Below are 23,144 nucleotides of genomic sequence, written 5' to 3'. Positions count from 1 at the left end.
AAGCTATTATAAAATGGCAAAAGACTTAATTCTGAGGGTAGAGATGAATTTTATAAAAAAATGTAAATGTTAATAACGAGTTTAAGTCCGACCTTACTCGAGATATGATCCACGATCTCTTCGATCTTTAACTACCAAAATTTAATAGCATTGATCCCCCTAATATACAAACCACACTGCAAAATTTCAGAAATTTTCGACAAAAATCAAGGAAAGTATTAAGCTTGAAATTGGTAAACAAAATCGTGCCCACTCCACATACATACAGAAAACCCTCGAAATTTTTTTTTTTTTTGCATTTCTCAACATTTCAAGGTTCCTTGAGTCCAGAAATGTAAAAATGCTCTCATGGTTTCCTTCTGTTATATATAACAGAGCCGGGAAAGTCAAATACATGTTTTGCCATCTTCTAAACGTTCAGACGCAAGCCAAACTATTGATATATACACCTCTACGAACAGCACGGAACAAATATGGCGTAGGAGACGGAGCGATGACGTTGGATCAAGTGAGATGACGTTCATGCAAGTTCTATATGTAATTGATGCTTGTCAATTAAATTAAAAATAACGTCTTTGGTAATCAATAATATCTAATAAATTTGAAACTATAATATCATCAATCGATAGATTTGGAGTAAATGTTTACTCTCGACATTGACCGTGAGTCATTTTCCGCTGTCTTGAAATGGTGACTAACGACACCTCAGCAGTTGTAAAATAACGATGAAGCATTCTCACTCCTTTACGCTTCTTCGCAGAACGAGTTAAAATGTCAGAAATCTGGAAAAACTCGAAAAATATACAAAAAACGTATGTTTAAACTCTGCAGTATTCAGGACACTAAGACACAAAACACTGTATATTTTTGAAAACGAAAAATGGCCGGCGTAAGTAGATGTGCCAGTTAACAGAAAGGCGCAAAACTAACTTTTAAGTATAACAATAAACGTCATGGCAACTTCTGGTCATAAAAAAAAAATTAGAGAATTGAGAAAGAAATATATTCCGCTTTACAAGACATTGCAAATGATTCAAATAAAGATATGGACACTAGATTTCAGGCCAACATATTCATTTAAATTTATTTGTTCCATTATTATTTGGCACGATGTTTTAGTAAAATTAATGTTGTCAGTAAAATGTTTTAATTAAAGTTGCGATTGTAACTTATGACAAATCGGACAAAATCAGACAAGGGGAAGGGAAGGGTTGAACTTCAATGGACGTCCGTTTTATTTCAGTAAATTTTATATAGTTTATGCATTTTATTATTTAGTTATACATTAAAGTGGTTAAGATTTTGAGGAGTTTGAGTTTTGTTACACGTTAGAAGAGGGGGAGGGAATTACGGAAACTTGGACAAACTGGGACAATCGAGGAGGGGAAATAAAAATTTCAAGAGAAATTCGGACTTAATTTAGAGACAGGCCCTAAAATCAATGACTTCGTCGTTCCATAGTCGTTTATAAGGATAGAGGAGGGTCAGGAGACCGACCCTGTATGGCAGAATGGAATGAGTGAATGAGTCACACTTCCTTTTTTGGCCACAAGAGTTATATCTCCTTCGAGCACTAAGACGACCTTTTTAATTAACCTCATTGTGGACTGTCGTGCAGTGGGAGATGTCCGGACGGATAACCTCCGAAAAATTCCTGGGATTTTATGACCCGTTCGGATTCGATCCGGGTTCCCAGAGCAGCAGATTGCCATACTAACAGCTCGGCCAGTCGCTCGTCTATTTTAACAGTTCTTTTTAATTTTCTTCTATTTTCCAGAAACAATTTTTATAATTTATTTGTTATTTTATATTATAAAACGTTATTTTCAGTGATAATTTTTATTGATATCAAAACTAATGTTTAAATTTCGGATCTCTTGATATTAATGCGACAACTTCGTAAACATAATATTAAAAAAAATTATTTATGTGAATTAATAATAATTATTAAATAACATATAATAAAAAGTAACCATTCAAAGTATAAAATCTAAATTTTATACGAGTAAGATAAGTTCTCATCTTTTAATACTGCCTCTAGCGTTTAACAGAGAAAAAACTTAGACAACAAAACTGAAAATGGAGGCGTGGGTGAAGTACTAGTTATGGTCGTGATTGTTTATTTATTTATTATTATTTCAAATGTTTGGCTATTGTGATCACCTGTATTCGTTACGGTTCCCGGAAGGTAATTGATTTAACTTTTCTTATGTGCTAAATTATAAAATGTGTTTAAATGTTATATAATGACGGGAATTCATAAATTCATATCTTAAAAACTGATGTAAAAATATATAAAATATTCTGATACTCATCCAAAAACAATCGGTAACATTTAGTATCTTATAAATGGAAAGTAATAATATTTACTTTCGTTTTATTATTTGCGCAGTAGATGGATGCAGAAATAATTTATTCCGTCTTTCCGACTGCATTAGTTAAAATAATTTCTCTTTTAAACAGAATTTATCATTTTATAACACATAATACCATAAAATGTTAAATATATAACAATTAGCTAATACAATATAATATAAAACATTGTATTTATAGTAATGTGATTAAAGGATATATATGCCTTGAAATAAATATCTCAAATTTTAAATTAGTTTTTTTAATTCAAAATCATAAAAAAAATAATTTGAAAGATTTTCTGTCTCACTCATTACTTCCATTTTTTAATATTGATAAATTCTGATATTAAACTAATCAAAAGGAGATTTGATAACCTGACAGCTCCAATGTGAAGAGATGGTGCCTTTGGATCAAATGCCATATGTTCAGCAAATGTTTTTGTTCAGTAGACACGAAAACACTACATAGTCTATCATCAAACATATCTTCAACTATTAGGATTTAAACTATGCTATTTTTAATTATACTAAATAAATAAATTTCAACAAAAACTACTTTACAGATAAAATTTCCTATTTGGTTATATTACATGATATAGGATTTTTTTTTCTGTATGTCAAGTTTATCAATAATTTCTATAGTTAATAATGATTTTTAAATTAAAATTCTTTATATTCTTTAGTCATCTTTTCAAAATCCAGATTAAATTTTGTAGTGTTTATTCATAATGCTTCTTTCAAACTATAGAGATCGCCAACAGTTTGTGAAGAAGGGTCTCCTGAGATCTCAAACTTTCTGTTATGGACAAGTTTTATAATCTTGGTGGCTTTAGTCTCTTATTTCTGGTTAGTGTGATGCTAATATACAGCCAAATTTCAGCAAGACCTGTGTTTTCCTTCCTTTATGTATCTATTTATTAGTTTGTAAAGAGATATGCTTGTAAAATACATGTCTGGAGATGTCCTAGCTATTTGAATTGTCTTTCTTGGATGGTGTGGATTAGTGGTGACCAATTGTTTTCTTGAAGTATGCCTTAGTTTGTCTTGTAATATCTCTAAATATAGTCAAGTAATGATCTGAGTGAGCTATTGATCTGATTAATGAATTTAGAATTAGCTAAGTTCCAGGCTTCTGTTCCATATAAGAATATGGCTTGGTTGGTGCTTTTAAAATGTCTGATTTTGGATTTTCTGGAGATGAGTGGAGATTTCTAGATTTTAATTAGGCTTCTGTGAAATTGCAAAGCTTTTTGTTTGATGAAAGAGATGTTCTCTTGGATATTTGCAATAAACCAACTAAGGTATTGTAAGTTTTGTGTTTCTGATAGATGTGCAGTTTGATTTGTGGGTGATATTACCAGTAAGAAGAGATCTTATGAATTTTGTTTTATCTGTGTTGACTAATAGCTCAAAGGTCAGTACTGCATAACAAAGTTTGCCAGTTTCCTTTGGCACTTGTCATGGAGGAGACAATCTATACAATGTCATCTGTGAAGCTTAAATTTCCAATTTGTGATTTTTCATTAGCATTATATAGACTGAATTAATGTTCTTTCCCAATAATTCTTAATATGTAATCTACAGTGATAATAAACAGGTAGGGATCAAGTGTGCCTTCTTATAGAATCTGGTATTGATAGGGAAACAATACTGGGGCAGTGGAGTAGAATATATAATGAAAAACCATTGAGAAGAATTCTAGCTGTAAATTCACAACATGGGGCTTTTATTAGTTGTATTAATTTAGCAGGTATTCCATAATATTTCAGATTGGTGAGTGTGTTTTCTCTGTCTATTGATTTAAAAGCTTTTTGGAATGAAGAGAAACTTCAGTAAAACATCATTAAAATCGGACTGAAACAGCTGTTTCAGACAAGCTGGCCACATGGAATTTTCTGGGTTTTCTCCATGTCTGTAATGCCTGAATAGGGGCCAGTTACCCTTAAAAAGACCTCCTAGAAGGCATCCTCTGTAGACAGATTGCCCAAGTGTTGCATTGCCATAACTTAACAAAACAAACAAACAAACAATCCATACAATGGATGATTGGCACTAGTATGCTTTGTGGAAGGTCAAAATTTAAACTGTCTGGTCACTTGCACTAGCCATAACATTTAGTTACCCAAATCAACTCAACTTGTCACCTTTCTCTTCTTATGAACATTCTCATTATACATTTTTTAGATAAAAAGCACATGATTCTAAGCACATTGTTCTTCATTTAAATGAGTTTTAAAATTGTTTTATACTTTAAAATTTATGCATAATTGTTGGGTCAGGTGTTTTCCATGTGTGAAAACCTAAAGACCGAGGTTCAATCTGGAACTGATCAGGTTACACCTACATGTGGGTGCACGATTCGGGAATGTCTTTTGTTCGGGTCAGTTAGATGAGCAGGACATGAGCAGTGTCCAGTCCGACCATTATACCATTTCTTTGTTATATATTAAACAGCAATCTATGATTAGAGATCTTTACACCCTCTAAGAACCTAACAGTGGCTACGAGGATAAAGGATTAAGAATACGGCGATGGACCCAGAATCAGAGAAATCACTTGTAAAATCATTACTTGCAGAACAACAGGAGGCCACACAACACCGAGAGGAGGCTTTATATGAACTTATCAAAGACATTTGTTCGTCTACACACACATCTTCCTCATCACCTTCATCGTTAACGTTGTCCTCAGGAACACTCCGTCAGTTACTGGAATTCCAACCTGATGAAGAAGACGGCTCAAAATTTGATGAGTGGGTAAGTCATTTTGAGTTTGCTTTGGACTGTGCGGCACCCAAGATTGCCGACCAGGAAAAAGTCTAGTTTCTTATGACTAAACTTTCTGCATCCACCTTCAGCAAGTACAATAAGTAATGTATGCCAAAGTATATTACAGACTTCGACTTCGAGGAAACCACTTTATGACTTCGCCGACTTTTTACAAGAAATGTTCAATCTACGCAGACCACTATGACTGTCTATGTATTGCAATTGACGATGGTGAAGACTTCTGCCATTTCACGAACCGAGTGAGAGCGGCCAGACGATGATATAACTTTCGTGCTCAGACAGAACAGTTCTTTTGTCTTGTCATTCTCACTGGACTTAAGTCGAAAGCCCATGAGTCATTACACGCTCAAATTCTCCAGAAGCTTAACTTGGAAGGAGAAAACGTTACATTCGATGACGTGATGAACGACTGTGAAGAATTTATAGTGATGCGTTCTGAAAAGAAGTTATACGAAGAAACAGAATGTCTGGTTAATAATTTCCGTGCCAAGACCCCGCTAAAGAAGAAAAGACTAAGAAGGTAAATCATCCACCGAGTACATGCAAGTGATTGGTGAGTGGCATTGGTACAAAGACTGTCCACATGTAAGGCACAAATGCCAAAAGTGCAATCGCGTAGGACATTTAGAAAAATTATGTCAACGTACACAGAAGAAAAATCAAGTGTACTCCACCAGGGTAGGAATTATCCAAAATTTTGTAAACACCTGCTGACTGCTAAAAACGAAGATTGAGGTTAATGGACACCCAGTCGACTTCTATCTCGACAATGGATCTGAAATTAACATTATCGACAAAACGACATAAGATGCCATCGGTTGACCCACACTCCAGCCTTGTATGGAACAAGCCAGATCTTATGACGAAAGTACTCTTTTGCTACTGTTTTTAGGGAAGGGACGCACCACCTTCTGTCAAAACGACGTCTGCAAAGAAGAACCGTTTTATATAGCCAAGAAAGGAGCTCTCAACCTCATTGGAATTGACACTATGCACCACTTTCAATTCTTCGCTGCTAAGGTTTATGATGTCAACATCTGTCAGAAGCCAAATGATAAGCTTCGAGTCATTGAATTGCTGCAGCGCAACTTTCCAGAAGTTTTTGAGGAAGGACTGGGACTCTGCAAGGTAACAAAAGCTTTGTTAATGTTGAAGCCAGACGTCACACCTGTCAAAACGCAAGGCCAGATCAGTTCCCTACACCTCACAACCGAAAGTGGAAGAGGAACTCAATTGCCTGCTGAACTTAGGAGTCATCAAACCCGTCGACTATGTCGAATGGGCTGCTCCTATCATAGTAATTACGAAGCCTAACAGATCGTCACATCTGTGTGTAAACTACTCAACAGGTCTCACCGACACACTCCAGCTCAATCAGCACCCATTACCACTTCCGGAAGACATCTTTTCCACACTCAACAGTGGTCGAATATTCTCACAAATAGACTTTTCTGACACCTATTTGCAAGTGGAACTCGAGGAAACTTCCAAGAAATTCTGCAATATCGCAACACACCATGGATTCTATGAATTACAACGTCTTCCATTCGGAGTGAAATCGGCTCCAGGCATCTTCCAATCGATCATGGATTCCATGATCTCGGGATTATCATTTGCCTTTGCATATCTAGACGATATAGTTATCGTTAGTGGCAACGTGGAGAATCATCACTGACATCTCCATGAGGTGTTCCATCATATCCACAACTATGGGTTCCGAATCTGACCAGAGAAGTGCGTATTCTTCAAGGATTTCATTAAATACTTAGGCTACATCATTGATAAGGACAGATGCCACCCGAACCCTTCTAAGGTCGACACTATCATCAATATGCCACCGCCGACAGACCTATCCACACTTCGCTCATTTTGCGGTATGGTAAACTACTATCAAACTTTCATCAACAACATGCATCAAATTTGCCAACCACTAGACGAATTACGCCAGAAAGACAGAAAGTGGCAGTGGTCGAACAAATTCCAATGGGCCTTCCAGCGCATCAAGGACATTCTCAAGTCAGGTTTACTTCTGACACACTATGATCCAACACTCAATATCACTGTCGCAGCCGATGTGTCAAGTCTAGGGCTTGGTGCCGTCATCCAACACCACCTGCCTGACGGATCAATCAAGGCTATCGCTCACTCATTTCGCACGCTCACTCCAGCCAAGAAGAACTATAGTCAAATCGAAAAAGAAGGTCTTGCACTCATCTTTGCTGTTCACAAGTTCCATAAGATGATTTACGGACGACCTTTCACGCTTCCCACGGATCACAAACCTCTCCTCGCCATCTTTGGCAACAAGAAAGGTATTTCGACACACACAGCCAACCGTTTGCAACGCTGGGCAATGACTCTTCTTGGATACAACTTCAAGATCGAATATTGGAAAACTACCGAATTTTGACAAGCTGATGCTTTATCACGCCTCATCTCCGTTCAACCATTAAGGGATGAAGAATCACCACTCGAGAAAGTAACACCGCAGCCTCCATGCTGATTCGCCCGCACTCAAATCCCAATTGGATGGCTTCGAGTCAACCCTTCTGGAAAGAACTATTATGCGGCATAAACCACCAATTCAGCCAGTTGTTTTCTTTCTTAAAAGGGGAGGTGTTGGGTCAGGTGTTTTTTACGTGTGAAAATTTAACGACCGAGGTTCAATCTGGAACCAATCAGGTTACACCTACATGTAGGCACGCGATTCGGGATGTCTTTTGTTCAGGTCAGTTAGATGAGCAGGACGTGACTGGTGTCCAGTTTGACCGTTTTACCATTTCTTTGTTATATATTAAACAGCGATCTACGATTAGAGATCTTTGCACCTGTAAGAACTTAACAATACAGTAATACCCTGAACTTATGCGATAGGTGGGACCGAACAATAACCGTGTAAGTCAAATTCACGTAAGTCGGGGTATAATTTTGCAATTTGTGAAAAAACCAAGTTGGATGTATGTAAGCTAATAAATGTTCTCGTTAATCTTTCTCGTCTTTTGATTTGTTCATGGTTACAAGAAATCACCACATAGAGTCTCTTAAGTCTTTGTAGATATAACAAACACAGAAATAAATAACACAAAATAAATTGTAGCTATGTGTTGATTCCACGCGACACTTCTGAACATATAAGCTGAACAATAGTGTGAGGGGGAATGAGTAATCAATAGTTGCATGGCTGTCAAACAAAAGACGAATCAACGAGATTTGAAAATCGCGTAACTCCAGGTTCACGTAAGTCAAGGTATTACTGAAATATAAAATCTATACAGGTAACTTTCAATATATGTGGTTAATGGTTAATTGATTCCAAAAGTTCAAGTGTAATGCATATATTGAAACTGAAATATCAAAGTTAACAATCAACAGGAAATAAATTAATTTGTGACTTAAGTCATTAAGAAGTTGTCTGAAATTGTAATTTTTTACATTTATATATACTTGGGCAAAGTAAAAAATAAAGAAATCAAATTTTAAAAATATATATTGAAGAACTATTAATTAAATAGATTAGATGCATGTACAGTACAGTATAATTGCACACAAAAATCAAAACAAATTAGAAAATAACATTAAAAATTAATTGAAAAACATGAAGTAAAAGATTTTAAAAATCAAGCAAAGCATTTATCAAGTGTTGCCTACACAATTGCAGCCTTTTTTTTTCTTTTGTAAATTTTTCCATAAAAGTTGAAGAATTAAAACAGAAATGTATGCAGAAATTAAATGTGAAAATAGAAACGAGCAATTGTTTATTGTGACATCTTCACAATGCTGGGCTGCAATTTTTAATTTATTTAATTTAAATGCTTTCCATCTCAAATTAGTAGTGGCTTGCCCCTGTACATCATACTTTCCCTTTAACAATAGAGTCGTGCTGGTCATCTATCTAACACCTTTCAGGAAAAATTTTTGAATTGAAATAATATGTTTTCAAGTTTGCATTGAAAGTTCATATATAGTTAATAAGGGCCTCCTGCTCCTAAAGTTTCCATATCTGGCCTTGTCTTTCATCTCTCTGTTTTCAAGATTAAGGAAAGACAGACAACAGTGAGCATTAGGTTTACAATTTTTTTCAAATTGCAGCCCAATTAAACTATTTGAATTAGAGCACTCACTAGGAAGACTAATATTCACTTTTCCTTAGTAAAATAGGAAGAAGGGGCTGATTTACTGTTGGTTTCCCTAGTCTTTGTTCAGATGGAAATGTTGAATTCCCTCAGATCTACATTAACTGAAACTGCATATATTAAGGGTTATCTGTATTATCAAGTTCTTCATTAATCAGAAAAATTGTGATTTTATTAATGATGTTATATAAAAGATTTATTTTTTGGTTACTTTTTCTTTGTTTTCTAATTATTTATTTTTTATGAAAAAGTACTCCATTCCCTGAAACATATTATCATATGATTTTTTTAACTAAAAAATTTGGTGTCTGGCCATTTAGAATAAAAAAAACTCAGAAAGAATTATAAACTTGTTTATAATTGATTTAAAATGACAGATGGTATATTTACTATGGCTTCCTCCCATACAGAGGAGTTGAGGAGACGCTGATAGCAATCTATTACCACCTCACTATTGCAAGGGTGAGATGCCATTGGACAATCTTAGTCGCCTTGGATTTGGAAGGCGCCTACGACTTGGTTAATCAGAATGGCTTATTGGCAAAACTATCTGCCATTGGCATCAAGGGTCGCATGCTCAAATGGCTACAATCCTTTATCCTTCAACAAACTTTTAGTGTTCGCTGGAGGGGTGTCTTATCAACACCCCACCCCACTCCTTCCGTCAAGGAGTTCCACAGGATAGTCACCATTCCTTTTCACCAGTTATATGTATGACTTATGGGGAGCACTCCCAGACAACATTACAGCTATTTTATATGCTGATGATCTTTTTATCATAGCCTCAACATGCACAGGCTACAGCTCACGGACAAAGGGTGTTGGCCCACCTGGAGCCTTACGTTTTTGGCTTCTAAAAGTGCAATCTTGGATTGCTCGCTGAAACATTGCCATTTGCCTGTCTCTTTGTCCCTTCAATTGGGACAAATTCCACAAAAGACCGTCCTCCGCATCCTAGAAATTCACTGTGTGCACTCCTTTAACTGGACGGCCCATAAAACATTTCTGAAGATGAAGTTAGCGTGGGGAGGCACTTATCTTAAATACTTTGTGACTCGCTGGAACAGAGCCCAGACAAAAGACCTCCTCCAGTTATGCTACACAACTCTCCACCTGATGGCTGAATTTTGTGTGCTGATCCTGGCAAGTGCTCCTCCCAGTATGCTTGACTAAATTGAGAAGACTCTCCACGCCACTCTCCGGATGGCCTTGGGGGTCTCATTGAGTACCCCCAAGCTGTCTCTTTACGCAAAGACAGGTATATACCTTACAAGACACGGTTATATATGTGGACCATGACACACTGCTACTCGTGTTGCGCAAGGCCCTTACAGTCTGCTCTACAGTCTTTACATAATGGCACCCAGCCTCGCCTACTACCATTGGCGGCCATATCAGGAACCATACATTACGAGGGCCCTCTCCCTAGCACAACAGACAGATCTACCATTATCGAAAGTTTATCGTCAAATGAACTCTTCATCAGACGCCACAAGTCTACACTCGCTTATACACCTAAACATCATCTTTACAGCGATGCCCAGTCCACTGGTGGGCATTAATGCCTGCTTTCAAGAGGAGATCTACACCAGATGAAAAGACTGGGTGCTTATAGGTGCAGATGCTTCAAAAACACCAACTAAAACAACTGCCAGATGGTCATTCCGTCTCAGTGACTCACAGAGACATGGCAAATTGACGACAGCTGTAGTGCCTTTGGTTCAGAGGCCCTAGACATTCAGAGGGCCCTTCTTTGCCAACCCTCACATCGACCGACAGTTATCCTTTGGACCACTGGTCTGTTCTCCAAGCAGTGGCGAGGTCACTTACTCGTCATAGCCAATTATCATAGACCTGGCAGAGACGATTGCATCCTCCTCCATCCCTCTCTGGGATTCCCGTGGCTTGGGGTCCATGAGGAAATCCCATAAAACGAAGAGGCTGTCAAGGCCACACACTCAGGCACCCCAATCAGAACAATATGGTGCCCACTATAGCCGGGCAATATTACAAGGAACATCCGAAGTTCAACGATTCGGAACCTCACAGATGCATGGACACCAACCCTGCAAAGGAAAGGGTATGACCACCTTCGCCTTCTGACATTGTAAGGAACCAAGTCCAAGCATTATTTTAAGTTATTTTTTAGTTTGCTTTTTATTCTATTTTTGTTTGGGACTTATGTTTTGTTGTGACAAAGGTTTCCTCACCACTCACCTTAGAAACTTAAAAATAGAAGAGAGAACCAATTCACTGACGAAAAAAAGTGCCATAGAAAAACTCACGCACACTTGCACTCCCGAGCGGGAAAAAGTAAGTCCGCACTGAGAAAGAGGGGGGAGACGCCACAATCACAACTTAGGAACTTGCTAAACCTTAAAGAATAAAACATTCCAACAGATTATCGAAAAGAATAATATAAAAGGTTAGCGAGTATTGTCAGGAAATAGGCTGCCAGGCAGAAAGGAAAAGTTTACTGTTAGCGATAAGTATGTAAATAAGGGGAGTGATCTCAATCAGAATTGTGACGTCACCCTGTAGTATAAAGTCTGAACCTCAAGTGAAGATGACCGAGGTGAGCTTCTGTGAGCGAGTGTGGTGAGCTTCGTAGCAGCAAATGACAAGAGGTGTCCGATAGCAATAAAGTGGTTCCAAGGCGATTTGAAGTTATTCGATTTGTGGATCGAAGATTAGAAAGTCTTGAGAGTTGAGGAAAAGGTTCCTAGTATATTGAGGGGACGATTAGGACCTTAGTTCATAAGAATTGTTGTACTGTACATAAGTTAAGTCTTTGAATTTTTTTGTCAAATTCCAAAGGGGAATAGATTTAAGTTAGCAAATAGATTGATTTGAGTTTTGTCAGGTTGATTCTTATTGATTTTTCTTTGAATAAATTTGTTGTTTGATTGTTACTAATTTTTATAAATAGTCATTATTAGAATTATTAAATATTGGATTGGTTTTGACTAACTTTCTCATTATTTCTTTTGATGCATGCTTAAAGTCCAGGCCTGTCACATTAATGCGAATCCGCGTAAAGTACCCGTTAGGTAATGGCTAATTCCAGCACACAGTCGTGTCGTTAATCATTGTAAAAGGCGTAAAACAAAAAAATGAGTTAGTACTTTACAATATGGAAATGCTACTAGCCCGCCTCTGAATGGACGTGGCCCTGCTGAGTGCTTTCTATACTCCTGTTATCTTTGTGACTCGCTAGTGTGTCCTAATTGCAGTGCAGAAGAAACTCCCCATCATTTTTTGCTCCAATACCCAAGCTACAAAGGACCTAGACATACCCTCGGCAAAACCTTATCCATCAATCCCAACCTCACCTGTACTTTAACCCCGATCTACTGGCCGATGGCCGATATACCAGCAAAACAACATATTGCAGCACTGGAAGAGTATATATGACAAACGGGCTGCTTTAACTAACCACTAGGCAGCAACACTTTGGAGAAAATAGCCTAGATAGCTGAAATCTTTAGATGAACCCAACAGAAAGAAAGAAAGATGGTATACAAGTAACCCCCGTATAACACGGGAGTTACGTTCCAAAAAATTGCCTTGTTATACGAAACAAAGAACTAGTGTGAAAAGGGGAGTTAGGTTCCAAAAATTAAAAAACATGCTGTTAAATCCTTCTTTAAATCGGAATTATTATCCATTTTTTTATGGGTAAAATACTTATTTATTATTTAACTAATTATTTTACCAGAGGATTATTCATTCTATATGATGATCTCAGCATGGGCATCATCAACTGGAAACAGTTTTTGGGTGCATTCGTTAATAGCGGTTGCTCTTTGTCTCCACTACAAGGGAAGTGTGCTGCTGTTTGTAGGCATTTAAGAATGACGGTGAAAGAAAGAAAGATAGCGGCGCCCACACTATTGATAGTATCGTGATAGAATCTATAATTCTAAAATATGAGCTTTTAGAGACAAAAGAAGGGTCCCAATTGTAAAATTTAACTATTAAATGGATTATTTATTGAAAGAGCATTCAAAGTAGCCACGAAAAAATTAGAATACTCGCGCAGAGGTATAAAAGAACGCACCCTTTGTTACATTTCATGTTGTACAAGGGTTTTACCCAATTCCCGAACTGTGTTAGAGTGAACCCGTACTATAAAAGCACTGTGTTATACAGGGATGTTCCCAATTCTCAAACTGTGTTAGAATGAATCTGTGCTATAGAAGTGCTGTGTAATATGGGGGTTACCTGTATTTACACAATATAAAAAATACTGAAGATACAAAAACAGATAGGGTAGAAGTGAAGACATTTTTGTATCTTTTTTATATGTTGTTTATAATTTTTGATAAATATATAAAAGTTATACAAATATTTGAAATTTTGAATATGTGAAATTATAACAATCACATAATATTTTTCAATACTTATTTATTTTTTAAATTTCTGATATTCAGTTTTAAATCACTAGAGTGTTTTATTTTTTCTGTTTTTTGAATTAGAAAAACACAGGTTAAAAATATTATAGTGGAACCTGGTTAATTTGAAATGCTCAGAGTCAAAATATTGTATCTTTGAGTTAAAAAGTTTCAGGTTACCAAGGTATTTCTTCCCTAAAGAAGTCATGAGTTCCTACTGTCATCTTTGCCTGCAGAATTCAATATTTGGTATATAAATGCAGTTAGTAGGTCTGCAAACATATTTCCTTTTGCATTTGCATCATATTCTATGACACTTTTGATTTTATTTCAGTTTTTTAATTACATGGCTGCAAAAGACCCTCTGAAGTCTTTGACTATCTTCCCTTTGGCTTTTTTTCCCTTCTCTACTTCTTGAATTGTTTTCATTTAAAGCAGCTGATTTACCATCTTCTACTTAGTGATTATTTTGTCCTCATATATCATGAAATCCACCACTTTGATGCTGGACATTTTCCACAATCCAACTGATCCAGCTGCCATTGGCCAGTTGAGATGAATGGCATTGACACGTTTATTGGTAAATAAACACTTCATCAGTGTCATTTGATTTTACTGTCATGTGCATGATCTCACAGTGTAGAATATACATGGATATACTGGTAAATATATGTAAAAAAAAATTACAGGAGAAATTTTCAGTTTGATTTAAAATATACCCCAATTTTGTATTAACCAAGTCAAAACAACATGTAAATTCCTATATTAAAGTAGTGGAGAAAGTTTTTATGTTTGAGTAAAAGTGAATTCATTTAACTGCCATATTTTATGATATGTAAAATGCAACTTTTATTTATTTATTTATTTTTTTAAACTGGCTCAAAAAATTTTTCTTTATCTTATATGTGAAGGTGCAATCTCCTGTAGACTAATGAATTTACCAAATGACCTTTAGTAGACTACAGGTAACTTCTACCTAGTCCAACTATTGATTAAAAATACAGTAGAGCGTTGTTTACCTAAAAGCCGATCAACCGAAAGCATTCCAGTCGGACTGTGTCGTGCTGAATCAAACGTTTTTGATACTAGATTAACTTCCACAATATAATTTTTTTGTTTTTATATTTTTCAATATATTTATTTTGTTTGTACAAAATAAAGAAATAATTTTTAATGATGCAATAGTCATGATTATTATTTTAAAAAATTTACATTAAGCTTAACATCAACAAAAATTCAACGCAAAGGGACATGCAACGGAGAAAAATTTCAACATGGGATAGGTTAATATATTTTTTTGTACATAGTAGGTTATCTGAAAAATAAGTTATCCGAACAACCCTAATCCCTAAAATAACCCTAAAATACCCTAATCCCTAACAACCCTAAAATATTCTATATGAAAACATGTAAAAGCAGCTTAGCTGTAACAAAAGCATTTAATTATATGTTTAATTAAATAATACAGTAGAGCGTCATTTATCCGAATCAATTGATCCCCAATTGATTCGGATAAATGACGCTCTACTGTATTATTTAATTAAACATATTATAATTAAATGCTTTTGTTACAGCTAAGCTGCTTTTACATGTTTTCATATAGAATATTTTAATGGTAAATGACTTTTTTAAACTCCAGTTTTTCTCTGGTAAATAAAAGTGCATTCTAATTTTATTATTATTTTTTTTTACCAAAATACTTAGAAAAAAAATGTTAGAAAAAAATTTTCATTAAGTGCTAAAAGCACAGAGTGGCATAAACACAATAAATACGTTTTTTGAATATTTGTGCTTGAGGTGCATATTGTATGGTTGTGTATCTTTATATTCTATAAAATATGGTATGTTCAAGTTAACCAGGTTTCACTGTATTTAAATAATACTTACAATGAAACCTTTTTTCATATATTGAAAAATAATTTAATTAAATGTATATTAAATTACAGATTATTTTTCACATTCCACTGAAAGAAGATTAGGGAAGAAGATTTGTCAACATCATCGATGAACTGAAAATTTTATATTTATAAAATGCAATATTAATACGGTTGTGAATATTTTATTCCTTTAAATAATTTTTAAGAAATGCCTACTATAACAACAGTTCCACAGAGAGAGACTAGTATTCCAGTTCTTTCTTCACCTAAAGATGGATATAAGCCTTTATCTCATAATCATTATGATTTCTGTATTGAAGATTCTAGGCAAATAGAGTATGCACAACAGGAAACAGATTCAAAATCTAGTTTCACAACATTTGTACATTTTTTACATAATTGTGTTATTGCTGTTTTACAACCTTTATGTTTCAGAACTGCTGATAGTGTCGATGGAGATAAATTTTTTATTGCAGAGTATCATAAATCAGAATGTTGGGAAAAAAATGCTCATGAACCAAGGGAAGAATTTGAGGAAACCCATCTACTTTGTGATGATCAGTTATGGGAACAGTCTACCTATTGTTCTGATAAAATATTTTATAATTTACCTTGTGAGTCACCTATACCAAAGAAACGATTAGCTAACGAAACTTCAGTTGCTCAATTGGTAAGTTTTTCTTATCTGTTATTATTTACTAGGCTGGCCATACATACCATTTTTTTTTTTTTTTGCTATCCCATTGTTTTAGTAAAATTTTCATATTTGTCTGTTTTTTTGAAAACCAAAAATCTTAGCTCTCTAGCTTGTATATTAAACATATTATTTTGTATTTTGATGTCAAGATTTGTTAGAAAATGTTTATTTTGCTTTGAATAGATACTAGTGAGGAAGAAATATGAAATATGGCTTACAGAATAGTTTCAACAAATTTAAGGAATATATTACACAAACAGAAACAGATGAAATTTGATCAATAAAGCTAATAAAGACAATAATAGCCTAACACTTAAAAAATTGAATGAAGAAAAAACATTAATATAGCTAACAGATGGTTCAAAATATTTACTGAAATACATGATCTTGAATTTCAAGATACTTATAATTTGATAAAATTAATCTTTTGTTTTTTCAGGAACTATATCTTCTGTAGAAAGAATATTTTTACTACAAACAACTGTGTGTTAATTTTTTGTCTGAAATATTTTTACTTGTGAATTTGTTTGGAAACTGAAATATTGTGTTATTAAAAATGACATTGGCACTGATACCAAAATTGTATATAATGAAAATTCTTGATACCACTATTATAGCTTTTTGTGTCTGAACAATTAATTGACATCCCTGATATCATGACTTTTCATAGTGAAATAATTATGAATGTAAAACATAGTCATTGAATGATGATTTCATATTTCTATGTAATACATGTCTGTAATCCAACAAATGGTAGACGGACTCACAGCAAATTTTCAGTTAGGAACTACAATTTTATTCGCAAAATTGACAAATGCATTTCAGATTGGCGCAGTACATCCCAGTCCCTCCTCAGTGTCTTAAAGATAAAAAAAAAATTGTGCATGGGACACCAACACGACTATAATACCAACACATGTTATATACATCAATACATTGTAGAGGTATTGTACAAGCTCAAAGAGCACTTGAAGTGTTTAATATCACCAGATAACCTCATCATGTTAAAATATATAGTGATATAAACAGTTTACGAACAATAATTTACAAAAAACCAAATAAAACCTTAGTACCTTTCTTTTAATCACTCGCAATGCGATTGATTAAAAGAAAGGTGCTAAGGTTTTACTTGGTTTTACTTTCTTTTACTTGGTTTTTTTGTTCGTAAACTGTTTGTATCACTATATATTTTAACATGATGAGGTTATCTGGTGATATTAAACACTTCAAGTGCTCTTTGAGCTTGTATGATATCTCTACGATGTATTGATGTATAACATGTGCTAGTATTATAGTCGTGTTGGTGTCCCATGCACAATTTTTTTTCTAATCTTTAAGACACTGAGGAGGGGTTGGGATGTACTGCACCAATCTGAAATGCATTTGTCAATTTTGAGAATAAAATTGTAGTTCCTAACTGAAAATTTGCTGTGAGTCTGTCTACAATTTGTTGGATTACAGAGACATATTACATAGAGATCTAATATACAGCAATCCAGTTATATAATGATGATTTCATATTTTATTGTGTTTCATGTACATCTAAAATAAAATGGTAATAATTTGAAAATGATTGATCTACACATATTTGACAGCAGTTTCTAAACCTATAAGGTTTAGAGGTATTTTTTTGGAGATTTAAAATTAATAGTTACTCGGGCTGGCATTTATGGGGGATGGTCAGATAGTGATTTTTTGTCATACTGAGTAAGTTCCCTACTATGCTTCAAACAGAGTTGTTAGCTATTATTTGGTGTGTTTGCACTATTTTACATAAAGGTTCTCATAATAAGGCTATCTAAATTGCTTCTGACAGTTAAGTTACATTAAAGGCACTTGATATGTGAGGAATTGAGTCTAAACATTATTTTATTTTCTTGGTTGTTACATTTTTGAAGTTTTTCTTATTTTGAGGAATTTGTTTTGTAAAAGGACAAAAACCCACAATCTTCCATTCAAAGTTAATCTCCATTAAAAATTGATTTGTTGTATCACTTAACACATTAGTGTTAATTAAACTTTGATAATAGAAACTTGCTAATCATAAACTAACTATTGTAGTTTTTTGTGAAAGTTAAATTTAGTTGTTAATAAGTTCCATTTTATTAGTTTTTGGATTTTTAACTATCTAATAAATTAGATATAAGGTCAGGATTGGTGATCTGATGGATTTTTTTTCAGGTTGCTTAGCCACTTGTTTGGGAGTGATGTTTATTTGTTAATAAAATATAAAACAATGAGATCGGTAAAATTTCTAAAAATATAATTTTTAAAAATAAAAGACGAGTAAATTAAGACACTCTTTCAAAAACCGACTTCGAGCAATTTGCATTAGCAGACAAACAGTAAATCAACAAAGATACATTACTTTAACCAGGGTTAATTCTTTTATTTTCGTAAATTTCAAATTGTTTTCCAAATGCATTTCGCCTTTACAGCCTCATCAGTGGATAATCAAACAACTAGACACCTGTTTCCTTTTTTATACAAAGGAACTTTTCCCAGCATGCATCAACGTTTAGACCGACATTCTGATTTAGTAAATTTGCATATTCTATTATACATAAATGTTCTACCACACGTCTTTTAAACAAATTTTCCATTTTATACAATATTTTTATCGAACTTCTATTAATTTTACAGTTATAAGTAACACAATGTTGATACCATGGTGACTCTTGTCTTTTTAAACGAATCGCCGCCTCATGTTCTTTTAGGCGTATCTCGAGTTTCCGTCCTGTTTCTCCAACATATGATTTCGCTTGTAAGCAATCACATGATATCATGTGATTGCTTACAAGCGAAATCATATGTTGGAGAAACAGGACGGAAACTCGAGATACGCCTAAAAGAACATGAGGCGGCGATTCGTTTAAAAAGACAAGAGTCACCATGGTATCAACATTGTGTTACTTATAACTGTAAAATTAATAGAAGTTCGATAAAAATATTGTATAAAATGGAAAATTTGTTTAAAAGACGTGTGGTAGAACATTTATGTATAATAGAATATGCAAATTTACTAAATCAGAATGTCGGTCTAAACGTTGATGCATGCTGGGAAAAGTTCCTTTGTATAAAAAAGGAAACAGGTGTCTAGTTGTTTGATTATCCACTGATGAGGCTGTAAAGGCGAAATGCATTTGGAAAACAATTTGAAATTTACGAAAATAAAAGAATTAACCCTGGTTAAAGTAATGTATCTTTGTTGATTTACTGTTTGTCTGCTAATGCAAATTGCTCGAAGTCGGTTTTTGAAAGAGTGTCTTAATTTACTCGTCTTTTATTTTTAAAAATTATATTTTTAGTGATGTTTATATTTCACAGAATAGTTTTTCTCTTGTGGGTGCCAGGACATCACTGGTAATATTATAAGTACTGAGCTACTGGCCAAGCAGAGTTCATGCCCCTTTGTAAAGCCTGAAACAACTCTTAGTATTTCTTCTAATACTTTTTATAGAGCTGTTAAAAACTGGATAATTTCCAACCATTTTAAGCAGTGGAGATTCAGATTTAAATCAGAATAAGACATTTTTGCCTAGCTTGTTTTCTGGGCAAACTAAGGATTTCTTAGCCTCTAATGGGAATCATTCAGTTCTTGGTTGGTTTTGGTCACTTATAAGCATTTGTGCCAACTGAAACTTTTCTTCAACTTTTATGAATTTGCTGAGGATACTTTGCTGCATCTTATTTGGGACTGTGTGCATACAGGCTGTGTGGGTTCTCCTTTTCTGTTTTTTGGATTCTATTTTCTCTTTCTGACATGTCTCAGCTTTCCTTTAGAGATCATTCTTTAAAGAGATAAGACTTCTGAAGTGATGTTTTTCATGGGGTACACAATGGATCTTTTAGGTCAGAGTGCATTTAACTTGAAATCCCCCACTTGCACAATAATAATAATAATAAACTCAAATAAACTCTCAAAACTCAAACTTAACTGTACTTACACATGCTGATGACATAAAATTAATCATTAATAATCCTATAATGCTTCAGAGTAACTTGATTTGTCTAGCTCAGTGTTTCTCAACCTCTAACGAATTGTCGCCCCCTTCAATGTAGTATCGCCCCCTTCACTTCAAAATTCTGATGTTGAGGGCCAAGGCTAACGCCAAATTCGTACTGCATTGAATAGACTATTGACTAGTATAATGTTATTTGTTTAATTATTGTACGATATAACGAATAAAATATCTAATTATTCTTAATATAATGTTTTACTATCGCCCAGAAAATTGTTTTTGCCCCCCAAAATATAAATTGTTACAAATTGCCCCCTCAACGTGGAAAAATGCCCACATGGGGGCGATATCACCCCTGTTGAGAAACACTGGTCTAGCTTTCTTTTTTCAACCATAATTTAATAGATTTGTTTAGATCAATTCTTATCATGTGTTTTTCCTTATTCTGCTAATTCTCAATATTAAACATTATTTTTAGGTAACAGTTTTATACCTTATATTAATTTGGTAAATGATCTTGGATTTTATTTGATAGCAAACTATATAAATATCGAACAGAAAAATAATAAAATAGTTATCTGAAATACAATATAGTGTAGATTGTGATGATCATGTTGTAAAAAAAATTTTTGCAATCAGAGTTTTAGGATAAAATTCTGACCAGTAGATGGAGGAAAATGATAAGTCAAGGAACGGTTTACGCACGTTTAATTTCCATAGTTTAAATAGCATTTGTTGAAAACATAAACTGATATTGATGGATGACTATTATATTTCATGAAATTTAAGATAATGAATTTTTTAGACAATTTGGATATTGCATTATATGTATATTAATAATTCATTACAAATAGATATACTGTAGTATGAAGCTATAAAATAAATCTATATTATTTTAGAAAGTTTAATAAAAAAATTTTTGTCATATAATAAGGAATAGTCAATATTTAATTTTTTTAAACATAAAATACTGGCACACACAAACTGGAACAATGTACTATATAAACAATTTGACACCTAAACTCTAATTCCAGCAATAAAATGAACAAATAAACTTTAATGCTCAAATGTTTTCAGCCCTCTTTCATCTATATTTGATGGTTAGAAATTTTCAAAAGATAGAACTTTTTTTTTTTTTCATATATTCCTGATGAGGGCCTCTGAAAGATGGCTGAAAACGTTCGAGCATTAAAGTTTATTTGTTCATTTTATTGCTGGAATTAGAGTTTAGATGTCAAATTGTTTGTTTAATTTTTTTTATCAGTAATCCATAGGTAGATTATATTGAAAACATTTATGATCTTTTAAACCAGGAATCTCAAATTCAAATTCAGCAAAGGATCAGTCAAATAGATATATATCAGACATGGGACATATTCATTATTATTCAGTAAACCAAAACATCCCTATAAACTAAAAAGAAAAGACTCTAACAAAGGTCCTTTTGTTGCCAGGCCTTTATGACTGGCCTAAACTGGCCCAGTTAGAAGTTTGATGTTTTTCTTTTATTCTTGCAAGATGTTAGAAACATTGGTTTTTTAGAAAAGAAATTATCAAGGCCACAGGCTGGATATGAAGCCTTAACAGGCCTTATCCAGTTTGTAACACCTCTACAAAATTTTGAAGTTTCAAAATATTTAGAATTTAAACATTAGTTTTAACATGCTTTATAGTAACTATCAAATTATTTTATTTTAATAAATTTAACAGAATAATATTGAAATTTATTCATTTAGTCATAATTTTAACTTCAAAATTAACCTATCTGTTATAAAAATTAAAACATTTTAAATATTCTTAATTTAGATCAAAGAAAGTCAAATAAGAAGTCAGCTTTTAGCAAATAATGGAAAAGATCAACTTTCAAAATCAAAAGAATGTGTTACAAAAAGCAGACAAAAATTAGAAGAAGTAAAAACAGACATTTTTGCAATTCGTAATGATATAAGGACAGCACGTCGTCTTTTTCAAGAAGTTGAATATGGACTTCGAGATTGCAAATGGGAAGAAAATAAAAAGAAAAATGCCAGAAATAGTTGTGTGTGTCCTGTGACAACTCTTCTTATTACAAATCCCTATGAGAAAATGTATCGAGAGCATCGTGTTTTTTTGGAAGAAATGAAATATCATTTTCGATGGCAGCATGGAATTGAAATTTTGTAGTTTATGAAAGAGTGATATTTTTTGTGTCATTTACCTTAATTCTGTTATTTGAATAGATTTCTTAGAAATTATTCATAGTAAATAATGTTAGATGTTTCATCTTTTAATATCATATTTAGATAGATATATAATACAAAGTATTAAGTAAATTTTCATATATATGTATAAATTTTCATATTCATTTAAACAAAGTACAAATCAACATCAATTGAAGTAATAATTATATATAATTAATGTGTAGATAATATAATTTTCTTCCAGGTTTATATATTGATATCTTAGAGATGTAAAATATTTAAGATTTGATTTTATTTAGAATGCTATTCATAGTATTTTAAACTTATTTATGATATTTTGTAATCAAGATAAATATTTATTTATTTTACATAGTGATCTTATATAATTTTATTTTTAAAATACACATTTCATATGGAATCATTTACTGATTTCAATTTTTGAATAAGTTATAAAGAGTATTTTATATAAGGATTTCAATTATCAGAACAAATACAATTGATGCTAAAATTTTTAAGTTTGTTAGAATTTATTTTAATTGGATAATTTACAGAGGATTAATATTAGATTTTTAGCATGTTTATACATTCCATCATTATTATACATTCTTAAGAGTGGAAAAGCTGAAGTTTTGACATTCGTATTTTAATATTCTATTTCTTTGTTTCTCTTGCTTTTTCCTCATAATAAACAAATATTTTTATTTAATTTATTTCTATTTGATGTTGAATTAGTAAGTTCATAATGATTATTTGCTTTT

At 33.4% G+C, this 23,144-nt stretch overlaps 1 protein-coding gene across 1 annotated transcript; it reads left to right on the top strand.

Moving 5' to 3' along the window:
- Positions 1–2,067: 2,067 nt before the first annotated feature.
- LOC111620167 lies at positions 2,068–22,605 on the top strand. The gene is made up of 3 exons (XM_023362047.1): positions 2,068–2,188; positions 15,617–16,217; positions 22,013–22,605. The coding sequence occupies exons 2-3, from the start codon at positions 15,756–15,758 to the stop codon at positions 22,367–22,369; spliced, it is 819 nt and encodes a 272-aa protein (XP_023217815.1). The 5' UTR covers positions 2,068–2,188; positions 15,617–15,755; the 3' UTR covers positions 22,370–22,605.
- Positions 22,606–23,144: the final 539 nt, after the last annotated feature.

This window comes from Centruroides sculpturatus, unplaced genomic scaffold, assembly GCF_000671375.1.
Source record: "Centruroides sculpturatus isolate CEXI.00-Female unplaced genomic scaffold, Cexi_2.0 scaffold202, whole genome shotgun sequence".
Classification (NCBI taxonomy): domain Eukaryota; kingdom Metazoa; phylum Arthropoda; class Arachnida; order Scorpiones; family Buthidae; genus Centruroides; species Centruroides sculpturatus.
This window is presented reverse-complemented; position numbering and strand designations above follow the sequence as displayed.

Coding starts and splice junctions, on each gene's coding strand:
- LOC111620167 (XM_023362047.1), top strand. CDS start 15,756: ATGCCTACTATAACAACAGTTCCACAGAGAGAGACTAGTATTCCAGTT. Junction 16,218..22,012: donor AAACTTCAGTTGCTCAATTG/GTAAGTTTTTCT, acceptor TTCTTAATTTAG/ATCAAAGAAAGTCAAATAAG.